Source organism: Vipera ursinii (assembly GCF_947247035.1).
Source record: "Vipera ursinii genome assembly, chromosome: 1".
Taxonomy (NCBI): Eukaryota; Metazoa; Chordata; class Lepidosauria; order Squamata; family Viperidae; genus Vipera; species Vipera ursinii.
In genome coordinates this window covers 129,919,341-129,944,156 of record NC_139512.1, presented here as the reverse complement: position 1 = coordinate 129,944,156, position 24,816 = coordinate 129,919,341, and the positions used below count along the sequence as shown (strand labels likewise).

Here is a 24,816-nt window from a genome sequence, read left to right as displayed (position 1 = left end):
AAACTGGAAATAGTGGACAATAGGTATCTATTGTAATAATCTCCAACTGTTCTTTCACCTTTTGGTCTCAGTATTTCAGACTATACTCAGGGACTTATATTCCTATCTTTACTCCCAGAAAGCTGCCTCTGTTCCATTGAGCACAAAATCTTGGAGGGCAATGATGCTGTATGCAGGGCAGTGGCGTAGCGTGGGTTGTCAGCACCCGGGGCAAGGCAAGTAATTTGCGCCCCCTAACTCGTGGATTTTAGCACTTGAGTCTCTTCCACTAGATTAGTTAAAGAAACCCTTACCCCCTAAGCACATGTATTGTTTGTTATGAAAATACTGATGTAATTAAAGTAGAATGCATCTAATGCGCCCCCCCAGATGTTGCGCCCGGTGCGGCCGGCCCCCCCTGCACCCCCCATGCTACGCCACTGATGCAGGGATGTTCTTTCAAAACTAATGCTCACACTAATGCTAACATCTTTCACTATTCACCAACCATTGAGAGGATATAAAGCCTGTCCTTCATGCTATTTTGGACAACAATTACTGGATAATGCTGTAATATGCAGTGAAGGACTAATTAATAAAGAGCTTAATGGCACTATACACAATCTTCTTGTTTGGGGGGAGTGGATCTTGGCCAGATACAACCTGATGGGTGTCTGCTGCCCCCCCCCATTATTTCTACTTATGGCACCAGCCTGCATTTGCTTCTCTTCAAAGTCAATTGCTGAAGAAAGGGAACAGTGTCAGCAAATATCTACTGGTACTGTTTTAAGTTTTTTGTGTTGAAATGTCACCCCTACTGATACTTCATTCCTTTCCTTGGGATATTTCATTCACATTAGGTCCTCCCTAAATGGTGAGTCTGAGTTGCTAAATCACACACATTTGTGCTCCTGCCTATACCTGATCAGATTCCATGGTCTGCTAGTAACAGGGGCAGTCAGTAATGAAAGATTCATCTGTTTGCAAAAAATCAAAATTGCTTAAGTCAAACTTAATTCCTAGTGACCACATGGACACATCCCCGCAGTTCAGACGTGCTTTATCACATTGTTCCAGAATGTTTCTTCAACTTTCCAGCCTGTTACAGCTCCATTGCCAGGTATTTGCCCATCCAGAGGCTAACCAGAACTAACCTGCGTAATCTTTCAAGAACTGCTGCTGCTCCCATCTACCTACAGACCATTTATGTTAACACTCTGCCTGTTGTTTATCTCAGAAGTTAAAACATTAGTAAAAATTGGTTGTATTTAGATGGGGAATTCCAGTGTTGTTGGGAATTTGAAAAAATATTCCCCAAAATGGCAGTGGCAAACTAATTTCCTAATACTGTCAAGGAATCCACATGGATATGGTCAGTGCTTTTTTTGTAAAAGAAAAAGGTGTCGGAACTCATACGTCATACAACCCGCCTTGCCTACCCTACAAGGTTCCATCCAAAAAAGGTTCTGGACCTCCGTTCTGAGTGTTCTATGACAAAAAAAGCCCTGGATATGGTCACTAAGCATCAAGCTTGATATGAGGGCACATTTATTTATTTTATTTTTATTTATTTTAATTCCATTTATATCCCGCCCTTCTCCGAAGACTCAGGGCGGCTTACAAGCTTAGCAGTAGCCTTCATTCTATGTATATGCCTGCTTATTAGGGCTTTCACACACACCCCAAGCGGCATTATTACAAAGTCAGCTTATTGCCCCCAACAATCTGGGTCCTCATTTTACCTACCTCGGAAGGATGGAAGGCTGAGTCAACCTTGAGCCTGGTGGGATGCGAACCTGCACTAATTGCAGGCAGCTGGTGTTACTTAAGGAGGCATTAGCCCACTGCTCCACCAAGGCTCTTTAACTTTTGAACACACCATTTTGTTCCAAACGTGCCCCCAAAATCTCAGGTTGGCGTCCCAAAGAAACATGAAGAAAAATATTTTCTGTTCATTTATTTTTTTTTTAAAAAGGTAAACCAAACGTTCTTATGGTATATTTCAGTATTAGCAAAATCACTCTATTTTACCGAAAAGAATCGTTTTCCGGATTAATCGAGGGAAGCACTCCGAAACGTAGGAATCTGGCTTTGGGTAACAAACTAACGTTATGTTGGTGCTCTCTGAGCTTGCTTGTTTTCTTGCAGACGTTTCATTATCCTAATCGGGAAACATAATCAAGACTAGCACCGGTGATGTTACCTTTTGTATTTATATCTTTTAACTTTTTATTGTTGTGAGCCGCCCCGAGTCCTCAGGGAGAAGGACGGCATATAAATTTAACAAACCTTAAACCTAGTCAGGGTAATGAAACGACTGCAAGAAAACAGGCAAGCTCAGAGAGCACTAAGGACCCGCCGATTTCAACCGAGCTACAAATATTCTTCTTCACTGAAACTAATGTTATCTTTTGGCAAACGATAACAACGTCCTGGCACCTCAAAGGGAAACAGCGCGTGTGTACGCTGAACGGCATTTCCCTCTGCAGAAGCTCGACAGAAATCATTCCTACAACTTCGCACCTCCATAGCTGCCGCTCAACCATTACGACATGAACTTCTATAGTTTTTCATTGGACGCATACGAGTCAGCTCTGGCGCTATGTAACAGAATTCCTTCAACAGCATTATTCTGCTGTTGAATTCTGCTATATGACAGAATTCCACATACAGCCGGACAATTCCTACCCACTCATATATAGGACAGCCAACCCACCCCCTCTAAAACTGCAATCAGAATTGCACAGAAGCCGCTAAGTCAGGGATCTTCAGCCTTGGCCCTTTTATGACTTGTGGACTTCAATTCCCAGAATTCCTCAGCCAGCATGCCTGGCTGAGGAATTCTGGGAGTTGAAGTCCACAAGTCATAAAAGGGCGAAGTTTGAAGACCCCCTGCGCTAAGTCTAAGAAAATCAACCAAGCCACGCCGAGTTTGCATATGCCGCCGCCCCGATTGGTCAACGTCACCGCGGTTCTCACCAATAAGCGGCGCGCGTAATCCCATTTCCCCGCCCACTCGCCCCATTCCCGCTCTGACGACCGCCGCCTAGGAATGACGATAGAAAACGGGCGGGGCCTACCTTAGGCCCTTCCCCCGTGAAGAGCCGTTTGTGGGCTGCCAATCCTGTCTAGGGACGCGGGGTGACCTGGCGGGCTTCTCAACCAGACCGAGGATGGCGAGGCCCGGCTGCTTGAAGCACCACAAGGTAAAGCTGCATACTCGAGGAGCGCCAGAAATTGCAGGGAAGAATAAACCCATTTGGGGGAGGAAAAAACAAAAACAACCCGAAGGAACCCTTACAAAGTCCCTGTTCGTTGCCGTCAAGTGTTAAGATCTCCAAAGAGTGGAAGGAAACCTTTTGCAAGACATATTTTGCTTTGGGGTTGTTTTTTTTCCCCCTCCTTTGGTTGCAGCAGAAGAGGTGGCGGGGGTTTCCGGAGAAAGAAAGGTCATCGCCGAAACAGCAACAGTTAACTCTCTGAATAGGGTGTGCAGTTCGCTTTTGATAATGGAATTTAGAACAGAATTGAAAGAAACAAAATGCAAGTTCTTAAATGACACAAAACTGCAACGGTTTTAGGGTGAGATGCAGACTTGGATTTCCTCCAGCAGGCAGTGTCTCTTTTCAGGGGGAGGAAGCCTGCATTCAACACTTTTTTAATAATAATAATAATAATAATAATAATAATAATAATAATAATAATAATAATAATAATAATAATAATGGTAAAATAAGGCTAATTCATTTGGTAAGCCACCCAGAGTCGCTTCAATAGTTTGATGTGCAGCATAGAACATTAATAAATAAATGAATTGACTAGCGTGCAGATCTGGAGTGAGGAATTAAGTTTAAGCATCTGAAAGTTCCACCACATTGTGTTGCTGAACTGAAGACCATTTGCAAGAACCAGGAGTGGCCTTTTGGACAGGATTTTGAAATTTCACCAGTTTGCAGGAAATTGTTGGACTCAAAATTCTTTTTTTTTTATTGAAAAGTTTTAAAAATACAATTTTCCTTTAAAAAACCCCCTTCCCCCTCCCTCCTCCCCTCCCTACCTCCCCCCTTTCCCCCCCCTCCCCCCCTCCCTCCTCCCCCCCTCCCTCCTCCCCCCCCACCTCCCCCCAACCCCCCTCCCCCCCCGGACTTCCCAGAGCTAAATACAAGGTATATATATATAAAAAAGCAATCATAAACAACCATATACTAACAACTATAAATTCTAAAATCCATCACTCTCTAACTTATATAGGATCAAACAAAACTTAGCATTATTAAATATATATAGAAGACAAAATAAAAAAAGAAAAAAGAAAACGAAAGAAGACTTATTCAAATGCTAGATAAAACTTCTTGACCCTATACTTATTCTGGATAAACTCAATCCATTTTCTCCATTCCATAATATAATGTTCTTGCGAGTAATCTTTCAAATAGGCCGAAATCTTCGCCATCTCTGCCAAGTCGGAAACCTTTAAAATCCACTCTTGTATAGTCGGCAGTTCCTCTTTCTTCCAATATTGACCTATCAAAAGTCTTGCTGCCGTAACTAAATTCAACATCAACTTAGAGTCCACAACTGTAGCGTCAACAATTATTCCCAACAAAAAAAATTGCGGACAAAACTTTATCCTCTGTTTAAAAATCTTCTGCATGTTCCACCAGACTTTTATCCAAAAAGCCTTAACCTTTTTACATGTCCACCATATGTGAAAATATGTTGCCTCTTCATCACCACACCTCCAACATTTAGGCTGATAATTCGGATACATACTTGCAAGCTTTTTAGGTTCTAGATGCCATCTATAAAACATTTTGTAAAAGTTCTCTCTTAGACTTTGAGCTTGAGTGAATTTTACATTCCTCACCCAGATCTTTTCCCACGTGTCCATTGTAATAACTTCCTGAATGTTTTGGGCCCATTTTATCATACAATCCTTAACAAGCTCTGTTTCTGAATCGATCTCTATCAATGCAAGATATATCCGTTTAATATGTGCTGGTCCTTGATTTCTAATTTGCTTTATCAAATTTTCATCAGTCGTTGCAAATCCATTTTTTTGGTCTTCTTTCCACCTGGCCTGTAACTGAATATATTGAAACCAAGTCTGAACAACCTTCTCTTCTCGCAAGAAACTATATGATTTCAAGCACCAAATATTCCTTTCCAAACTTAAAATTTCCTTGTAAGTAGTCTCATCATGTTTGAAACCAGCATGTATATTTTCTATTGCGTGTTTTGGGATTGCCCACAATGGTATCTTGCTGCTTAACTTATGTCTATACTTCTTCCAAACTCTCAGCAATGCCTGTCTTAAAATATGCATCCTAAACACAGTATCTACCTTCTTATCATACAACAAATATGCATGCCAGCCAAACAACAGATCATGGCCCTCAAGATTTAATAACCTCGATTGTGTCAAATTAATCCAATCACTTATTCCTACTAGTGCAGCAGCTTCATAATATAATTTAAAATTAGGCATTTTAAGGCCACCTCTCTCACGAGTATCCTGCATAATCTTAAGTTTAACTCGTGGCTTTTTCCCTGCCCACACAAATTTATTGATACCACGCTGCCATTCCTCCAAGTTAGAGTCTTTCTTAAGAATCGGTATCATTTGAAATAAGAATAAAAATTTGGGCAGGACATTCATTTTCACTGCTGCAATCCGTCCCAACAAAGACAATTGCAATTTTTCCCAACTCTCCAGTTCTTTTTGAATTTTCCCCCATAACTTTTCATAATTATTTTTATATAGCTTTGTATTAGAGGGCGACAAAATCACCCCCAAATATTTAACCCTTTTAACAATCTCAAATCCAGTTAATCCTTCTAGGAGAGCCTTCTGCGAAACTGTCATATTTCTAGCCAAAATTTTAGTTTTCTGTATATTTACTTTAAATCCAGAAACCTTCCCATATTGTGTTATTATCTCCATCAGGTCCACAACAGAGTTCTCTGGCTGGGTCACTGTAACAACCAGATCATCTGCAAATGCTCTCAATCTGTAATCCTGATCTCCAACTTGTATCCCCTTAATTTTTTCCGAATTCCGAATCTTAACCAATAATATCTCTAATGTTAATATAAATAACAAGGGCGATAGCGGACACCCTTGCCTTGTGCCCTTCTCAATATTACATACTGTTGTCAAACTATTGTTAACTATAATTCGGGCAGTTTGTTTTTGGTATAATGCCCTAATCGGTTGTAAAAAATTTTCCCCAAAATCCATTTTGTCTAAAACTTTCAACAAAAATTGCCAGTTCAATTGATCAAAAGCCTTTTCAGCATGTAAAAAGATTAGCGCAGCAGAGATCTGGTTGTGCCTTTCCAAAAACTCTAACACATCAACTATATGTCTCACATTAGTTTTCATTTGTCTTCCACTAATAAACCCCGTTTGGTCCCCATGAATCACCTGTTGCAGAACCCTCATCAGTCTATTAGCCAAAACCTTAGCAAATATCTTATAATCTGTATTTAAAAGCGATATCGGTCTGTAATTTTTAACTAAAGTAGCATCCTGGTCTTCCTTCGGAATCAAAGAGATAAAAGCTGTTCTCCAAGATGGGGGCACCTTCCCCCCCCTCTGGATTGTCTGGAACAGTTCCTTTAACGGTTTTATCATCTCTAATTGTAAGTTTTTATAATAGGCCGCAGTCAAGCCATCAGTGCCTGGTGCTTTATCCACCTTCAGTTCCTTAATAGCTGTAAAAATTTCTTCTTCTGTAATCAGCTGGTTAATCCCCTCTTTTTGTACTTGCGTAAGAACCGGGATGCTAGCCTTCTCCAAATACGTATCAATATCTTTTGCATTAATGTCCTCTTTAGTATATAATTTCGAATAAAAATCCACAAAGGCATCCTTAATAAGATTCTGTTGATACACAACCCTTCCTTTATACTCAATCTTATCTATATTAGATGCCCTTTGTTTTTTCCTCAGTCTATAAGCCAACCATCTGCCTGGCTTATTAGCATTGCAAAAAGTATTATGCCTAGCAAACCGCAGATTGGTCGCCACTTGATCAGCCATTAATTTATCAAATTGTCCTCGTAACAGTCTAATAGCCTCCTTGATCTTCACCTCCTCTGGGTTCAAAATCAAAGCCTTTTGTTTTTCCTTTATTTCATTCTCCAGTTCTTTCCTTCTAGTTTCCACTGCACGTCTATGTCTATTATTCATATATATCAACACTCCTCTCATATAGGCCTTGCTAGCATCCCAAACCATATCCATAGAGGTACCCTTATTCATATTCATCTCAAAAAAATCCTTCATCCGCTGTTTGCATTCTTCCACATTTCTCTGATTTCTAAACAAATTCTCATTTACGCGCCATGAGCGTCTATCTCCTCTTTCCTTATCAATCTCCAACCACACTGGACTGTGATCAGAGATAATTCTTGCGCAGATTTTCACCTTTTTAGTTCTCAAAAGAAGATCATTAGTCAACAAAATAAAATCAATCCTCGAAAAAGATTGGTGTCTATCAGAATAAAATGTATAATCCTTCTCCCGCAAATGTCTCTCACGCCAAATATCTCGCAATTCCAGGTCATCCTTCATTTCAAAAAAAGATTTAGGCAATCTAGCGTGACTTGGAATGCGTTTAAAGGCTCCAGCCTTATCCAACTGTACATCCATAACTCCATTCCAGTCCCCCATAAAAATAAAGGATTTATAATCCAACTGGGTAAGCTTTGTATGAAGTAAACTAAAAAAGTCAGCTTGTTGTTGATTTGGAGCATATAATCCAACTAAAAGCGTCTTTTTACCTTCAAACAACAGCTCGATCATAACATATCTTCCATGCTTATCTACTTCAATTAGGTCCGCTGTTAAGGCACTTTTAACATAAACAACCACTCCATTTTTCTTATTCTCTGCAGAAGCAACAAATTGCGTACCCAGCCTCGAGTTCAATAAATACTTTTGATCCAAAACTCTAATATGCGTTTCTTGCAGGCATATAACATCTATCTTAAATTGTTTTAAATATTGAAAAACTTTCTTCCTCTTCTGCGGTGAGTTTAGTCCATTAACATTCCAGGTTAAAAATTTAGTTGCCATGTATATCCCCGAAAAGCTCTTGGACCACAGCTTTGATAGGACTGGTTACTTTAGGCCGTGCTCCTCCCACAGCTTGGCTATGAATGCGTTGTGAAGAATCTGAAGACTTTTGCTGATCATGTTCTTTTATTTTCTTTGCTCGTTTTAAAGCAGCACGCGTCACTCTTTGCTCTCTAGGATCATCCAAAGAGATTGTAGCTTGATCTCCTCCAGCACCATTTTCCTCTGTTTCCTCCTCTTGTTGTTCTTCTTCTCCAGATCCCTTTCCAGCTTCCAGGAGCGTTAATGGGGTTGCTTTTAAGACATTATTGTAGAAATCACGTGCTTGTTTCACAGTAATCAGCCTATACCTTTTACCTTCATACATCACCATCAGCCCCTCTGGAATCTCCCATCTAAACCTTATATCTCTTTGCTTGAGCTCTTGCACAAGAAATGTATAGTCCTTTCTTCCCCTTAAAATCCTTGGAGGAATTTCTTTTAAAACCAAGACTTCTTGTTCAGCAATCACAACCTTAGCATCATAGGCAGCTTGTATAACTTGATCTCTAATTTCTCTTTTTGCAAAATAAACCACCACATCTCTAGGCAACTTTCTCTGTCTGGCAATCCATGAATTCACCCGAAACACTTTATCCATAGCTGCTCTTATTTCAGATGCTGGCTGGTTCAATACCCCTTCGAGAGCCTCAGAGATCAGCTGCTTTAAATCTTCTTTAACATTCTCTTTTAAGCCTCTAATTCTGACAGCAAACTGCATCTGGTAATATTGGGCATGGCTTAACTCCCTTTCCAACTTGCCTCTTTCAATTTCATTCTCCCGTGCTTTTACTTCTAGTATAGCATTCCTTTGAGCCAAATCATCCACTTTTTCATCTAAATCTTCCACACATTCCGCCACTTTATGCACTGAAGTCAAAATGTCTACCTTCATCACGCTGTACTTCTGTTCCATCCTCTCTTCCATTCTTTCCTCAAATTTCTCCAATTTCTCCTCCATCTGTGCAAATTTATCAGCAATTGATTGATTAATTGATTCCAAAAGTACCTGGGCATGTTTATCCAAGGCATCTCGCAAATCCTTCGATGTCAGCACTTCAGGAGGGTGCAATGCCTGTAGTAATGATTGTTGCACCGGCGAGGATCCTCCACTCCGAAGAGTTTTAGAGGGAGGTTTAGCCGCCATCTTTTAATCCTCAATTATGACGCACTTTCAATTAAAGTTTAAAAAGTCCAACAAGTTAGAGAGTACAGTAAAATAGTCCTCTTCACCTTTTCCTCTTGTACCGCTCTGCCTGCTCCTTTAAATCATAGTCCTTTCTTCAGGCAGGGATGGTTCGCAGACGCCTGGCTCTGCTCCAGGAAGTTCGGAGCAGAGACGACGGCCAGCTGGGAGCAACCCAGGCTTCGGGGGAGTTCGATCCTTCAGCCGCCCAAGCTCGAAGCTCAGGCGGCCTCGGAGAACTCTACCCCTACCTGGGGACTCACCCCCTCCTCTTCTCCCGAGGAGGGGGCTTCAATTTCGCCCGAACAGCTGATCGGCGCTGTTTCGGGCGAAAAAACAAACAGCTGAGCCGCGGGCAGCCAGGGGAGGCTGTCTTCGGCGCCACGCCGCCAGCGGAAGTCAAAATTCTTTTAAGTATATGGCACTTTCCTTTGGTTGGATCTGAAGATTCTGGCAAGAAAGAAAATAAAATCTACAACTGCGTTGATCTCTGAGTGGCATAGTAACTCTAGTGTCTGCAATGAAGGGAGCAGAGAAAGGCCATTCAGACAAACCTCTAGAAGTGGTACCAGTAGTTTAAGCCACTTTATACAGGGATCCCCCAACAACCCTGCGAGATCAGAAAGAGACAGAGTGGTCCCAAGTCCCTAGTAATTTGCCTGGTGGAGGGTGGACTCTTGACCCTTTAACCATTACATTTAACACATCCTATATTAGGATAAAGGAGGCAAGATAACAAAAACAGGACAATATTGTGACTCCGCCCTTTTTGTCCGTGACATGATACTTTTTTACAAAAAGGGCAGTATTTGTGGCATGACATTACCAAGCAATTTTTGTCATCCTGACAAAAGAAGCCAGCTCTTGCAGAAGCACATCATTTCTTTAAGCTTGACTTTATTTTATTTATTCGTTAAAATTTATATGCCGCCCCTCTCATTGATAAGGTGACTCTGGTCGGCTTACAAAAAGGAAAAAAATATATATCAAAACAATTACAATTTTTAAAAGCTCTACAGGTTTGCTTTAGTCGTCTCGAAAACTGCTGTTCATATGAAAAATAATCTTACCACATTTGTATCACATTTATTAATGTATTCATAAAGGGCCAGCTCTGAGAACCATTTGGACGACATGAAATATATTTCATCCAAGATCCTTAAGTCTATCAATACTAAAGATAGAAACGAACAGTTTCTTAAAGGGTTGTATGGTATTTCCAGTCCATTATTCTCCCCAGTTGTTGAAACACTAAACAGCACTGCTTATGCTACTTATGATTTCAGATACCTAAAATAAGTATTGTTTATCTACATTCAGATCATGAGCTGCCAACATAAAAAACCCAGTATAATCCTTTCCAGCTCCCTTTCATCCATACCTTCTACACCTGCAGAATAATTGCAGGGTGACGTTCTGGCATTAGTACCATCTGTATATCAGGCTTACTGTGCCCTTGCTAGGTAATTTCATATTTATCTAATGTGAATATCACTCTGTAGGCACAACCACACATTTTGAGATACTGCAGGCTCTATCACTTGTTAGTTAAACGATCAGAAATTGCAAAGCTGTTTTTATCTGAGACTAAAAATGTGAAGGCCCAGAAAGTTTCAAGAAAAACTTACTACATTCCTTGCTTTGTTTTGTTTTGTTTTACCTCATATTTCCTCTCCTCCCACCCGAGGCCTTCACATTTCTTCTTGAAGCATAGAATATTTAGTGGGATTTGGTTGCCAATTCATATGTATTACCTGTTATACAAACTATTATTATTATTATTCATATGGTTTATGAAAATGGTAATTTAAAATAGAAACTTGTTTTAAATTCATCCCCTCTTGAGAAGTGAATTAAGTTAGCCCATATTTATAGATATTCAGAGATGCTAAATTGCTACAGATTGTTGTGTTTAGGAGTTACTTTGCATTACTGTCATATGTTTCACTTTAGACCCATGCATTTAATTATTTACTATGCTGGCATGGAATTTTTTCTTCATAAAATATTTATTTTAAATAACTGTGCCATTGTAAACAAAGATGTCATTGTTTGTAAACCAGATGTGATGGTCTTGTTGGAAAATTTATGTGAAAATAAGTCATTTCTCATGCAATCAACAGGCATTGACTTCAGGAAGGTTGACGGGTTCAACTAAACTGACAAACAGGAAAAAACAGTAAGAACATCTTCAGTAATGATGATGATGATGATATTTGTTCAATCATGTCCAATTCTTGGTGATTCTGTGGATCAGCTGTCTCCACATTTTCCGATCCTGTATGGCTCTTTCAATTTTTTAATGCTCTGGCTGATGTCGGCTTTGACGGCATCTAGTCACCATGTTTTTGGTGACCTCGCTGACCATTCCAAGCCTAACTGCCCTTTCTAGTGAGTTTGATGGCATGACATGGCCAAAATAAGTAAGGTGAAATTTTGTATGCTGCTATCCAGGAATATGTCTGGTTTTGTGTGTTCCAGTGCTTGCTTGTTTATCACCCTTGCTGTCCAAGGAATGCACAGGAGTCTTTCCCAACAATCTTCATTAGTATATATTGATATTATCATTGGCATGTAAAGCAGCTAATTGTTAGTATTCTCCTAGGTCAGAAATGAAGCTAGACTTACATGTCTTGATCATTGACATGCTAGGATGAAATTCAACAATATTTCCAGGACTGTTATTTCCCCAGGCTTGCTACTGATATCATTCCTATTATCTAGCAAAATCCCAGTTTTTGTAGATAACATAAAGGCATTTAAGATGCTTAAGATTTGTTAACAAAATATGTTTCGCACCATCATTTCTTTGTTGCTCTTCCAAGTGATACAAGGGATGAACTGTAGCAGTCTTGTTCAACTTTATTAGTCTCTCTGGCATTAGCAAAGTACTGGCAAAGATGCAGTCATAATATATGTTGAGAGCAGGGCATCAAACTGGAAAAGGCTTTAAAGAGTCTCCTGTGTCCATAACACCTGTACCTTTCAAGATTCTAAACTATCCAGAAAATCTTGATAGATACACAATACTGTCTGCTATGGGTAGTGCTCTTCTTGATAAGTGTGTTTATATGGTACACAATGTAGAATACTTGAAAAAATATCACAGTACCTTCAGACTGTTGTTCTAATATAATTGTTTATAGAGCTTCTTCTGCAATTGAATGTTAGCATGTCTAATTTTCTAATAATAAATTTACAAATAACATGAGGTGGCAAACATGTCAATTGCACTTTCCTCCTATTTTCCCTACCACAATAGCACTGTGAGGTGTGTTGGGCTGAGAGTGAATGACTGACCCAAAATCACCCCACCGGCCTTCATGGCTGAGTGGGACCTTGAACTCACAGTCTCCCACTTTCTAGCCTAGTGTCTTAACCACTAGACCAAACTGGTTCTCTATAATAATTACAAGTTATTCTTTGGTTCCCTGTTGAACAGTTCATCAGGATATCATTTCTGTATTCCAGGATTGCTCCAAAAAAAGTGGCATATACAGAATCTGATGCTGGCTATTCCCTATATTCCACAGATTCAGAGGATCAGGTAAAAAGAGGATCTGATGCAAAAATCTATCCTGAGAATTTTGTTTGCAATCTTTTCATCTGTGTTTTATTTTATAACTCATACAGGGTATTGTAGATATACATTAATTAAAATTGTTTAATTAAAAGTAATATTTATATTTATCTAATGCAGATTAGAGCTTTACATAGAAAGGGCAACGACAGATGTTCGAGCTGGTTTTAGAAAAGGCCAAGGAACATGAGATATTGCTGATCCACAATAGATAATTGGGTAGCCAAAGAATATCAAAAAGAAGTTAACATGTGCTTCAATGACTTTAGAAAGTCCTTAAGAAAATAAGAATCTCAGAACATCTTATTTCCTCACGAAGTCTACACACAGGACAGGGAGCCATAGTCTAGAGCCAGCAGGGTGAAACAGGTCAGCAAAAGAATGAGATTATGGCTGCATACACTCTTTTTGTCTCTGCAGTACATGTGCTTATGGAAAATGAAAATTAGAAGTAAGATAGAAAGAGTATTAATGCTTTTGAATTTGGAATTTGGCAAAAACCTTTGAGAATACCATGGATAACTAAGATTTGTTTGTATACAATAGCCATGCATGCGTTAAAAGGAATTTTTTTTGTTTAGTACATGTATATTAAAGAACATTTTTAATATACAATAGTCATGTGTCCCTTTTCTAGATTGCAATACTCTTAAACATTTGATTTGAACCATACAATTGGATTCTCTCCCTCAATAAAAGAACCATACAAACAGGAATTACAGTAATCCAGAAATGAACATTCTTTGTCTAGCTCTTTTTTTCCTGCCACTTTCCCTTACTGAATACTATAAACAATTTGAAGTTTCATAAAGGTCAGATCCTGGAACTCAAATAATTTTATGGAAGAATGTTTTTATTGCTAGAATATTCACTAGCTTCGAGAATAAAGAATAAATTAATGAGCTTTCTTCCTATGCTAGAAGCTGCTCTTTGTAATCTTAATATCTTTTCTAGGTTGCAAATATTCATCATGGCCTTGATCGCTGTGCATCTTTGTTAAGGGACATTCTTCAGAATGAGTCCCAAGGTAACAATCCTTTTCTTTACTTGAATATAAAGTTCATATCCTTGACAGCTTTCCTTGTGGCTTAAATGGTATTGTTTCAAATGATACTAGGAATGACGGGCAGCTCTCAAAAAGCAATGAAAACAACTACTTTCAGAGCAGCTTCCAAACCTTTGCTGAGTAAAATGGGTGGTGCTAAAAAGAGAGGTGGAAAGAAAAAAACTCTTTCAGCAAATGTGCAAAAAGAAACAGGTACAGTATGTACTTTTTCTTCAAGTTTAATTTTTTTTAACCATGCATTTATCTCATTCATTCATTCATTCATCATTCTGCTTCAATTACATAATAGTTATAGGATGTAATTTTTGCCTCCAAAACCTAAACATCTGATTTTATCTATAGATAACATACCATTGAAAATATTGAATAGATTTTTTTTATATAATTAGTTTCATGAATGTGTGCCTTCAGCCACCAACTGAATATGTTTTGTATTTATAGGAATGGATTAAGCCAGAGTGTTAAGCTAGATGTCAATCACTGTATAACAATCATAATTCTCAGTTTATGTCTTATCAAAAATAATGATGGTTTCTGCTTAAGAATATAGCTAATTATGTTATATGAGTATAAATATGTTAGTTCAAGCTTTTTTGCCAGCTATAAATCCATAGCTATATTTATATAAAAAAACGCAACAACAGGATTCTCAAACCCAAACAATTAGTTCTGCATCTAGATAACATTAAAGGTATTAACAAACTAAATATTTTCCATTCTTTTTTTTTCTTTTTCTTTTTTTTTGCAGCATCTGAGTTAAATAGAAAGGTAGTTTCAGGTAATGAAACTGCTGCTGAAAAAGATGTAACTCCTCTAAGCACCAAACAAGCCTTTGTTGTTAAATCGATTCATGGACCTTGCACTCAGCATTCTCCTGTAATGCACCAGAAATTGTATGAGCATGCACAATCCCAAATGCCTCTGTTAAAAATCCAGCCTCCAGTGAAATCCAGTGATATTCCTGATGTACCACTTTCCATCATTCCTGAAGAGGGTAGGTGGGGAAGCAGTTTGACTGTTGTTATACACTGTGTTCATTTGTTCAGATTAATCTTAGTGTTGTTAACTATTTGGCGCTTTGTCCTCTTAGCAGCATATCAACCCGTTACAGCGTTCAACGGTCATTTACCTACCTCCACACCAGCACTATCCCCACAGCAGGCAGTTAATCCTTTTGTTGTTCACCCTGTAAGTACCCTCCATCTGCTGGAAGTGAACTGTCAAATTTGTATCTCCCTGTTTTATCCTAAACTTTGCTAAGAGTAAAATTTTAAAATAGAACTATTGTAAAGCAATGCACACAAGGCATCACTGAACTTGTGATTGAATTTGGGGTGGATAAAGAAAAAGGCCCTTGAACTTCAGTTCCTCTGGGCTTTCATCTGCAAGTTGAACAGATACTGTATCTTCAGACCCTTCAGATGAGAGGTAACAGGGATAAACTTTATTTTAGATTCAACATGTAGTTTTAAGCAGAAATTCCCCCCCCCCAAGTTTGTGTAAATTATGCAGCTTCTGAAATATGTGCAAATAGAATTTGCTGGTTACCTCTTCTAAAATTTCTCTTGCCTTTTTGGGCAAGAAGAATTACAACAAATCACTTCTGATTACTAAAATTGAAGGAAATGGGGGAGAGGTAGCAAAACTGTTTTTAAAATCCAAACACTTGCATGTTGCTGCCTTCTCTATTCCATGTCTTCTGTTTTTTTCCCTGAAGACAAAAATCAAGTCATCATTATTTTCTTTGTTGTACGCAAGAGTAAAAAATAATGATGTGCTATTGTAGAAGAACCAGCTTTTTTTCCCAAAGTTCTCTTTAATTTGCAATAAATGAAATTCCCATATACTGTATATTTGGTATTTCTACTGTTGAATATTATCAAGTTTTAATTAGTTGCTAAAGAAGACTGTCTCCTAGCATGCATTATTTTCTGGGTATTGGACAGTTGTTACATTGTTTAATACCAACTGCTTGTGCAATAGGTGCTTAAAATGTTGAAAACCTTACACTGCAGTCCATTGCCTTTTGAAAGTGGTAATTAATTGTAATTTAATATACTTTAAATACAAGAGTGTAAGTTCAATCAGACTTCATTGCTTGTCTATGCTTGTCACAGGGTCTTCCTGTGGACACCTGCAGCCAGTGCACCTCACGAATGGGACCAGTCCTTGTACCTGGAGACTTTGGGACCTCTTCTTCTGCGGCTCAGACACAACCCTCAGCTTTGTGCTCTGCTCCACCCCACGGGGCTCCCTCTGCTCCTAGCAACCTCCCATCCTCAGCCATCCTCTCTCCATCTGCTGGAAGAGAGGCCATGTGTGAAGGCACCCACGAAGAGCAGTTTAATGAAGCAGAGTTGATCAGATGCATTCAGGCACAGCTGGCTCTGTTGCAGGCACGGGAAAGGGAGCGTGAGCAGAAGGAGGCTATCAGAAATTGCCCAGACGTTGACCCGGTGCTGTCCAAGCCACCCATTACCAAAGAACCAGAGATAAGCCAAGAATACCATGAGGACCCTCTAAGTGAAGAGGATACCTTAGAAGGTATTGATATGGCACCAGTGAGAGATACAAGCTGCCAAACTAGTTTCAGCACAGAAGTCTTAAAGCCTAAAAAAAACAGCTTGCAGAGAAGAGTCCAAAAAGTGAAAACTGTGAAGTATCTTTTGGCAGAGCTCAAGGCCTTGCTAACTGACCAAGGTAATATGACTGTTCTTATTATGATTGCCAGGAGGGACACTTTGTGACCTGTGAATACGATCAGTCTTCAGGTGGCCTACTAATGTCACTTGCTGACTTGGCTAGAGATGGTTTTAAGGTGCTCATATCATGTGGTTTGGGGTAGTGACTAAGGTGCTGGCCTAGAAACCAGGAGAGACTGAATTCTAGCATAAGCAGTAGTACAGGTAGTCCTTGACTTACAACAGATCGTTTAGTGACCGTTCAGAGTTACAGAGGCACTGAAAAATGTGACTTATGACTGTTTTTCACAGTTACAAATTTTGCAGCATCCCCATGAACATGTGATCAAAATTCAGATGCTTGGCATCTGGTTCATATTTATGATGGTTACAATATCCCTCTTGGGGTCATGTGATCACCTTTTGCGACCTGACGAGCAGAGTCAGTGGGGAAGCCAGATTCACTTAACAACTACCTCAATTGAAATGATTCACAACAATTGTGGCAAGAAAGGTCATAAAATGGGGCAAAACTCACTTAACATATGTTCCATTTAAAAACAGAAATGTTAGGCTCAGTTGTGGTCATAAGTTAAGGACTACCTGTATTAGGGAGGTTCACTGCTTATATAAAAGGTGAGATAAAATGATGATAATGATATAATCATCATCATTATATGGGAGCAACTTACCTTCCACAAAAAAGTGCTCAAATGTGAGTCAAAAACACTGCCAAACACAATAACCTCAAAACAAATTGATCAAGCAGCAGAATGTTTTGATAAGTTAGCATGCTAGATTAAACGTATTCTTTGATCATTTTTATCTTGTTTTGTAACAAAATAGCCAATGTAATGTTAAGCTAAACTAAATGTTAAACTAAAATCAAGGAGATCTAAATTAAAATCCATCCTCAAAATGGAAACACTATGGGTGTCTTTAGGCCAGTTGTCTAAAGTTGTGACAACTTACCCCTTATTGTTGCATCAAGAAATAGAAATCTGTTAATGCAAAATAAGATTCTGTTTAACTTTCCTAACTTGATTTCCTTATTTTGAGATTATTTACTTGTAATCTTATCAAAATAATTTTGGGTTATTTGTTGATTTAATAATCTTGTTTATATCCATCCATCATAAATCATCTTCTAGTCAATATGACAATTACAGCATTTTAAAAAACTTGATGAGGATTGGAAATAGGCAATTACCAACCTTAACTCTGCTCCTGTCTTACCCTGCTCTGGACAAACAAATGAATGACAAAATCTACCATGAGGATTTTATATTGACAAAACAAAGATTTTGTGGGCAAGCACCTTAACTTTCCCATTGGTCTTGCATGGTCTGCAAAAATGAATCATTATAGAATTAAAAAGTGTTGAGATTTTAGTCTACGTTGTTGGGTCATGTTTCTAATCTTACATTTTGTTCAAGAAGCCACAGTTCTGTGATATTTTTACCATTCTGAAATAAAAAGTATGAGGCAGTGAGCGAGTGTTGAAGCCTCAAATAAGAACTGACAATGTTACAAATGAAACCTGTCACATTTCTTGGTCCTCTTCTTAAAGCAACCTATTTGAAGAGCGGGTCCTGTTTTTCATATTTTATATGGCAGTTGATGGAGAAACCTAACATAGATGCCAAGTATCATGCACTTGGAAACCTGCTCAGTCCCTTCATATTAGGAGGATAAACTTGATTGCCCACAATAATACTACGTTCTGAAGAATGGCTGTTTGGCTATCTGTGAAAGTAACATTTTGCCTTGTTTTCCTGTCCCTGAAGATTCAGAAACATTAGGGGTGCTAGATGAAATAGATGAAACCACGTCACTCTTGCCCACAGCTTTTGAGAATACAAATCTCCAAGCTGAAATAGCACTTGCCCTTCAACCTCTCAGAAGCGAAAACGCACAATTGCGCAGGTCAGTAAACCAGTAAGAGAAAAACATTGTACTTAAGGGAGACCATGGCGGTTCGCCAGATTGCAAATTCAATCTAATTATAATGCAGTGAGCTTTGTGTTGGGATTCTGAATACGTAGATATTTTGCTATTTTGGCTTGATGTCAAGCTCTTCAAAAAAAAATAAAATCAAATATCACGTCTGGACTGAATCCGTATCTTCTTGAGTGTAGCAACAAATCTACGCCCAGAGTTCCCTCTTCTCAGAATAAAGCTGAATCCAGGGCACATTCTGACAATGGCAGATACACGATTAAAGGGGAGGGAGGCTTGTGGTGTTTGACTATATATATTACGCTGGTGAGGAGAAAAGCGGCAACACTGCATTCAGCGACTGAGGTCTGTCCTCAGTTCAGAGTCACCCTTGTAGTCAACCACCCAAGTTGCTCCATTGCAACTTTCCGGACAAGTAACAAGAACACGGAGATAGAGTGGTTAGTCTAACAGCTAACCACTCTAACAGCTAACCCAATTGGTTAGTCTAACAACTGCTCAGGAAGATGGAAGGAGAGCAGGTGGGGGTGAATGCCAATCAAACTGCTTTCAAAGAGATTATTTCCAACATCACATTTCCAACTTTGGGGAACATTGTGGAAGTGAATGAGCAATCAAGCACCAGTCAAGTCAGATTTAGAGGGAATTGCAATCAGGCTTGGGAGACACCAGCGCCACTGCTATTTGAAGATGACAGCAGAATGAGTAACAGGATTTGGGAGAATTAATATCCTCCATCTGCAAGTGGATAGCCTATATTCTATGTTTCTCAAGAGACTTGAAATAGATCCTACATGGTAATGGAGTAGGAGCACCTTTTCAAGCCTTTGATTTGAAATGTAGGCTGGTGGGGAGGAAAATTTGTTACAGTGGCTGGACTTTAACCTCTTTTCTCAGTTACACACCCACACACATACCTGATAGGGGGAATTTAAGCCACAAGGAGATTCCATCCACCAAGAACAGGGCTTGATTTTTCTTAAGAAGTTAGGAAATGGTTAGCTTCCAGACTCAGGAAGTGGGCCATTTCAATTGGATCCAGACCTTTAAGTGGGTTGGGAGAGTTTTATACAACCACACTAGAAAATGGGAAGCAGGATTTTAATATGAACATGCCAATTCTCCAATGGAAGCTTTCTGCCAAAAGATGGTGATTAGCGGAGAAAGAAACTTTTCTCTCAGGATGGGCTAACTTTTTTTCTTCTTCTTCAAAGTGAGGAAAAAGCGCTGGGGTGGGGGCACTTTTAAAGATGCATTCAAGTAAGAAATCTATCAAGGAAAGTATTTGTTTAAAAATCCCTGCCTCTTATTGTAGACGACTGAGAATTTTGAACCAACAGCTGAAGGAACAAAACAGATCTGAAAAGGAATGTAGCCTGGATAGCAATTTGGAAGGTAAGTAGCAAGGTATAAATGTTTAAACATGTAAAATTCAATAGCGTCTTGAGAACTGGAAATATTTTGACATATTTCCAGAAAAGGTTTTTCTTTTCTGAAATATGGACTAATTCTCTGTACTTAGTTATTATATTTGTTATATTAAAGCCACACATCATACACAGTTCCCCTCTTCTCTCTTTCCTACTTTTATCCACATATCGTATTTGTGGCCTACAGTAGCAGTGATGGCATATTTTAAGGCCAACTGGCATTTTGATTCCAAATGTGATAATTGTATTTTCTCTGCAAAGATGAGGAAAATCTTATTAAGGGGCCAGCAAAGGCTAGATCTCCAGGCATTCTTCTGGGAAGTGCTTCAAACTGGAAAGAGAATGGAGTTAACACTCTGCCCCCACCTGTTTTTTCTAGTTTACATGAATTCAAGTCAGAGATCTCAAAGAATTATGAATTTATATATGTCTTAACTGTGAGTGCAGCTGGCCAAATATACTGAGATTGGATTGTATTCTAGTTACGGGTTGTATAGAGAGAGATACTGAAGTTCAAGTAAATGCAAGTACTCTTCAGAGTTTTGGATGGATGGATGGATGATGATTAGAGAAAATAGAAAGAGACTGCAGGCATGACCTTATTCTTCACCCAGTTTAAAGTCCTCTTTGTGTTTGGATACAAACAAAGCAATAATATCTACTAACAGCTTTTTATAAATTACCTTCAGAGTAGCTACGGTCTTTGACTAGAAACCTTGCTAATGTAATACAGAATACGGTATTTGCCAGATGCACTGAAAATAACAAAAAGGGTATTTGATTGTCACTTGTCATACTGCCTTCTGTTGAATGTCATTGGCAAATTATGTCATTCCAGGGATTAGGCATGAAATATTGGCTACATAGTATTCTATACTGTTTTTATACCTCCCTCTCATAAACTGCAAGGTGATGTACCAATAAATATAATAACAATAAAATACAACCATAAATCTTCAAGAGCCTGCAATTCATTATTCATGACACATACTGCTAAAAGTCCCCCCCCCCAAACTAGGCAATAAATATCCATTATTACCAGTGCCTTCTGAAATGCCAGAAGTCTAGGGGTCAGGTGTATTGCTGGAGTAATGTATTTCATGCAGACTTAAGAGCCCTGCAGTAACACATCTCAGAGATTAGAAGAAAGTGCCTTTTTTCAGTCAAACCAGTGAAATATTTGTCCATGGACCATATTTCTGAGAGAACTGTATGTTTTTCTCCCATAGTTGTGTCCCTCCAGTCTTTGAATATGACATTGCAGAGTCAGTTGAATGAATCCATAAGAAGCATTGAGTTGTTGCAGGAAAAAAATGAAGAATTCATTAAAATCCTAGAAAGCCAAAAAGAGGAAAATAAAAGGCTAATTAGACAAATCCACGAGAAAGAACAAGAGTTGCTTGAAAAGAAACAACAGCACGATATTGACTCAACTAAACTCAAAATTGGTGTGTAAGTTGGCAAACTTTGAGGGTACAATCTTTGTGCATTTATCATGGAAATTAAATTTCATTGGTTGTTAATATATTTTAGAAGCAGATGAAATGTTTACCAATGTGAAGACTTACCAGTACAAGTTAGAAGCCACTGAGAAAGAAAACCAGATTTTGGGCATAACATTGCGTCAGCGAGATGCAGAAGTGAATAGACTGCGTGAATTGACCTGGTACTGTTAACCTTGTTTATTTCCCTTAGTGTTTCAAATCCACATAGCAAAATTGTACACTGCCCCAGACTTTTGGAACGATAAATTGAGAGATGCATCTATGAAAAAAATTGAAAACCTCAATAAATTTAGATATGGAATCATATTTGATGTCTTAATTTCACATTCTAAACAGTTGGACAATATGTCAGTATTATTGGTGGAGAATGGGAAAGACTACTTATTTTACTAATAAATGAATTCTGGATATAATAGTCGGCCACAAGGTGGTGGCAGTGATTCATGTAGAAAATTGAAACCTGATTTATTGAGAAAAAGAGAAAAGTTTTGTAATAATAGTATAGATTAATATTATTACATTGTGGATTTTAGTCTCTATTTTATTTCCCATAGAGGGATATTACTTAATGCTGTCAAATGATGTTGTAGTACTCCATGGCTCGCACAGTGCACGTTGTAGCCCCAGTTAGATGGAAAATCCTGTCTGGAAGTGATCCTGCATAAAGCTTTCAAACATTGGGGATATATTAATGAAGCCTATTCCAAAGGTTAAAATATTAGCAATTCTAGAGGATAGTAGAAAGGCTGAAGGAAGCATGTGCATTAAACAGAAGACGACTTTAATTTATGTCTGATAGTGAGATGCATAATCAAACATGATTAAAAGTCCAGATTATCTTGCATTTAGTTTTTTTTTATAAAATAGAAGCATTTCATATCTTCATAATTATAGTTTATAAACTAATTTATGAACTTGTTTCTAGTCATGGTCCATCTTAAATTTCAGTCTTATTTTGTTCTCTTGAAGATCAGCATAGGTAATTCTCTCAGGGTGGTGTGGTGCTTAAGATGTTAGATGAGCTACTACAAGAGAGGCAAAATAAAAAAAATAAATTTTATAAATAAATCAATTAGCAAATAGACTAATATATACGATTTACTGTTCTATGAGAAAGATTCGGAATTGTGGGTAGTAGAAATCCTTTACTTGCTGTTTTTTGCCCCTAGAATGCCTGGTCAACATTCAAGAGAAAAACCACAAATTATTGGCTGAAAATTCTCCCATAGCTCAAAAAAACGTGCAAAATATTTTTGTTAAGATTCTATTTATTGCACTACAATACCATGACACAGCAAAACAGTGCTGGAGGACCAGCACCACCACCACCTGGACATCCCCGAACACATTTTCTCCAACCCTTAGAGATGAGTAAAAATTAGAAAGAAAAAGACAGCTCGGACTGTAAAACAGTTTTCCATCCTCCTCAGTGGAAATGTATTTAAGAGTTAAGATTCCCTGATGCTTCAAGTGCCAGTTAGATTGCACCCTGACTGGAACACATATCTATTCAGAAATGAGTCCAATTAGTGATGATAAGATTATGCCCTGGATTTTCATATATGTACAAGCCTTTACGCTTTTGTCTCATTTTGACATCATGTGTGTTGACATCTGTGCTTTACAGGGCTCTTCAAGGGAGTATGTCCAAGCTACTGTCAGACCTCACTGGGGATATGGCGAAGCCCAAACAAGTCAGCAGTCTGTCGAAAGCTCTCTTGGAAATTCACCAGAAACAGTTGCAGCCTGATGCATACCCTCTAAGTGATTCCATAATAAACTATCTAAAAAAATTAGAGCTGGACCCTGTTCCGACCAACTTGGAGCCCCTCTTAAGTGAGGGTGAGATGAAGGAGCCCAAAGGAGCATTGGACGCGAGGGCAGGTGAGCATCCTGCCCAAGAGAATCAGGTGGTGGCCGACAAAACTCTGGCTTCAAGAAATCTTTCTGTCTTCCCAAAGCTTGATGCAGAAGCAGCCAGCTGTCTAAGCACTTTAGGAGGTCATGAGCTGGATGAGACTGTTTACATTCCACTGAGTAGCAGTCCATCTCAGAAACCGGTCACAGCAACTGAAAGGAACACAGTCACGCAACAGAACCTGATTCCCCACAAACCGGAGTGTGATTCTAAGCAGCCAAGCAAGCTCGGGATGCTGAGCGACACCAAGACCTGTGACAAATTCAGTGGTATCTTTGGTCGGAAAATGACTGTTGAAAGTAAATCTGAAACTCTGGGGTGGATAGAGAAGCTGGAAGGCGAGAGACTTCAGACGCAGCCAAAGGAAAGAACTAATGGGTCTGCTAAAGTGATTTTGAACAATCCAGACAGACTTGCGCCTGATAAGCACCGTTGTGCTCAAAAAGGAAATGGACAGAAGAACCCTGGAATTTCTGCTTCTGACTCCAGTTTTTCCACTCTTGACTGGATGTCAGGAAAATCTGAGTGGACTATATCTTCCTTTTCAACGTTCACCTCCAGAGATGAAGAAGACTTCAAAAATGGATTAGCAGCCTTGGATGCCAACATAGCAAGACTGCAAAAGACGTTGCAGAACAGCTTGAAAAAACAAGAAGGCTTTGAAAATACTTCGGTAGTTCAGAATAACTAAGGAAAGCGGACTTTTTAAAAAGCCTAGGGATTCGTAACATTTTTTTATTCTTTGTATAAGCAAGTTATCTTTTAAAACTTTGACAGTGAACATGTTACTGATAAATTAACAGGCTGTTAATTAACAGGCTGTTTCATCACTGAAAACTTACCGATAAAATAATCAAGGGTGAATCTCAAATGGATCTGCAAATTTTAATATTTAAAGATAAATAATTGCTTTGAAATGTATTAATAAAGGAATAGAATCTGTCTTTTGGCTTTTATGAATGATTGACTGATAAAGGGTCAAACGAAAGTGTAATATTTTTCTAGGATGTGCATTTAGGAAAAATGTTGCCTTTGATGTCATAATAGAGAAGTTTTAATCTTACTACTATTGATTTGGCTACTAAGATTTTGGTCAATAGCTTAAATACAGTCTTGCAAATACTTATTGTCCTCTTGCATGTTTATATATTTAGAATCAGAGATGGGAGAGACCAATTATTTCATCTAGTCCACAAATGTTTGCATACACATGTATCTGTCTGAAGACTTCTAATAAAAGAGGACTCACTATGTCATGTAGCAGCCTATTCCACTGGCTGATAGCTTGTATTACCAGGATGTTCCTCCTGATATCCAACCATGAACATCTGTTCTTGTATTTTTAATTTTTTGGTTTCAGTTCTCCCTCTAGGGCAGGGGTAGGCAACCT

The 24,816-nt window shown here is 38.7% G+C and overlaps 1 protein-coding gene across 1 annotated transcript; it reads left to right on the top strand.

Annotated features, from left to right (window-relative positions):
• The first annotated feature begins 3,088 nt into the window (after positions 1-3,088).
• On the top strand, positions 3,089-24,368 carry CCDC14 (coiled-coil domain containing 14). Its single transcript, XM_083368710.1, has 13 exons — positions 3,089-3,185; positions 11,411-11,466; positions 12,759-12,834; positions 13,822-13,894; positions 13,985-14,125; positions 14,682-14,927; positions 15,027-15,121; positions 16,051-16,633; positions 18,402-18,540; positions 19,889-19,968; positions 21,233-21,451; positions 21,537-21,669; positions 23,136-24,368. The coding sequence occupies exons 1-13, from the start codon at positions 3,153-3,155 to the stop codon at positions 24,115-24,117; spliced, it is 2,856 nt and encodes a 951-aa protein (XP_083224836.1). The 5' UTR covers positions 3,089-3,152; the 3' UTR covers positions 24,118-24,368.
• Positions 24,369-24,816: the final 448 nt, after the last annotated feature.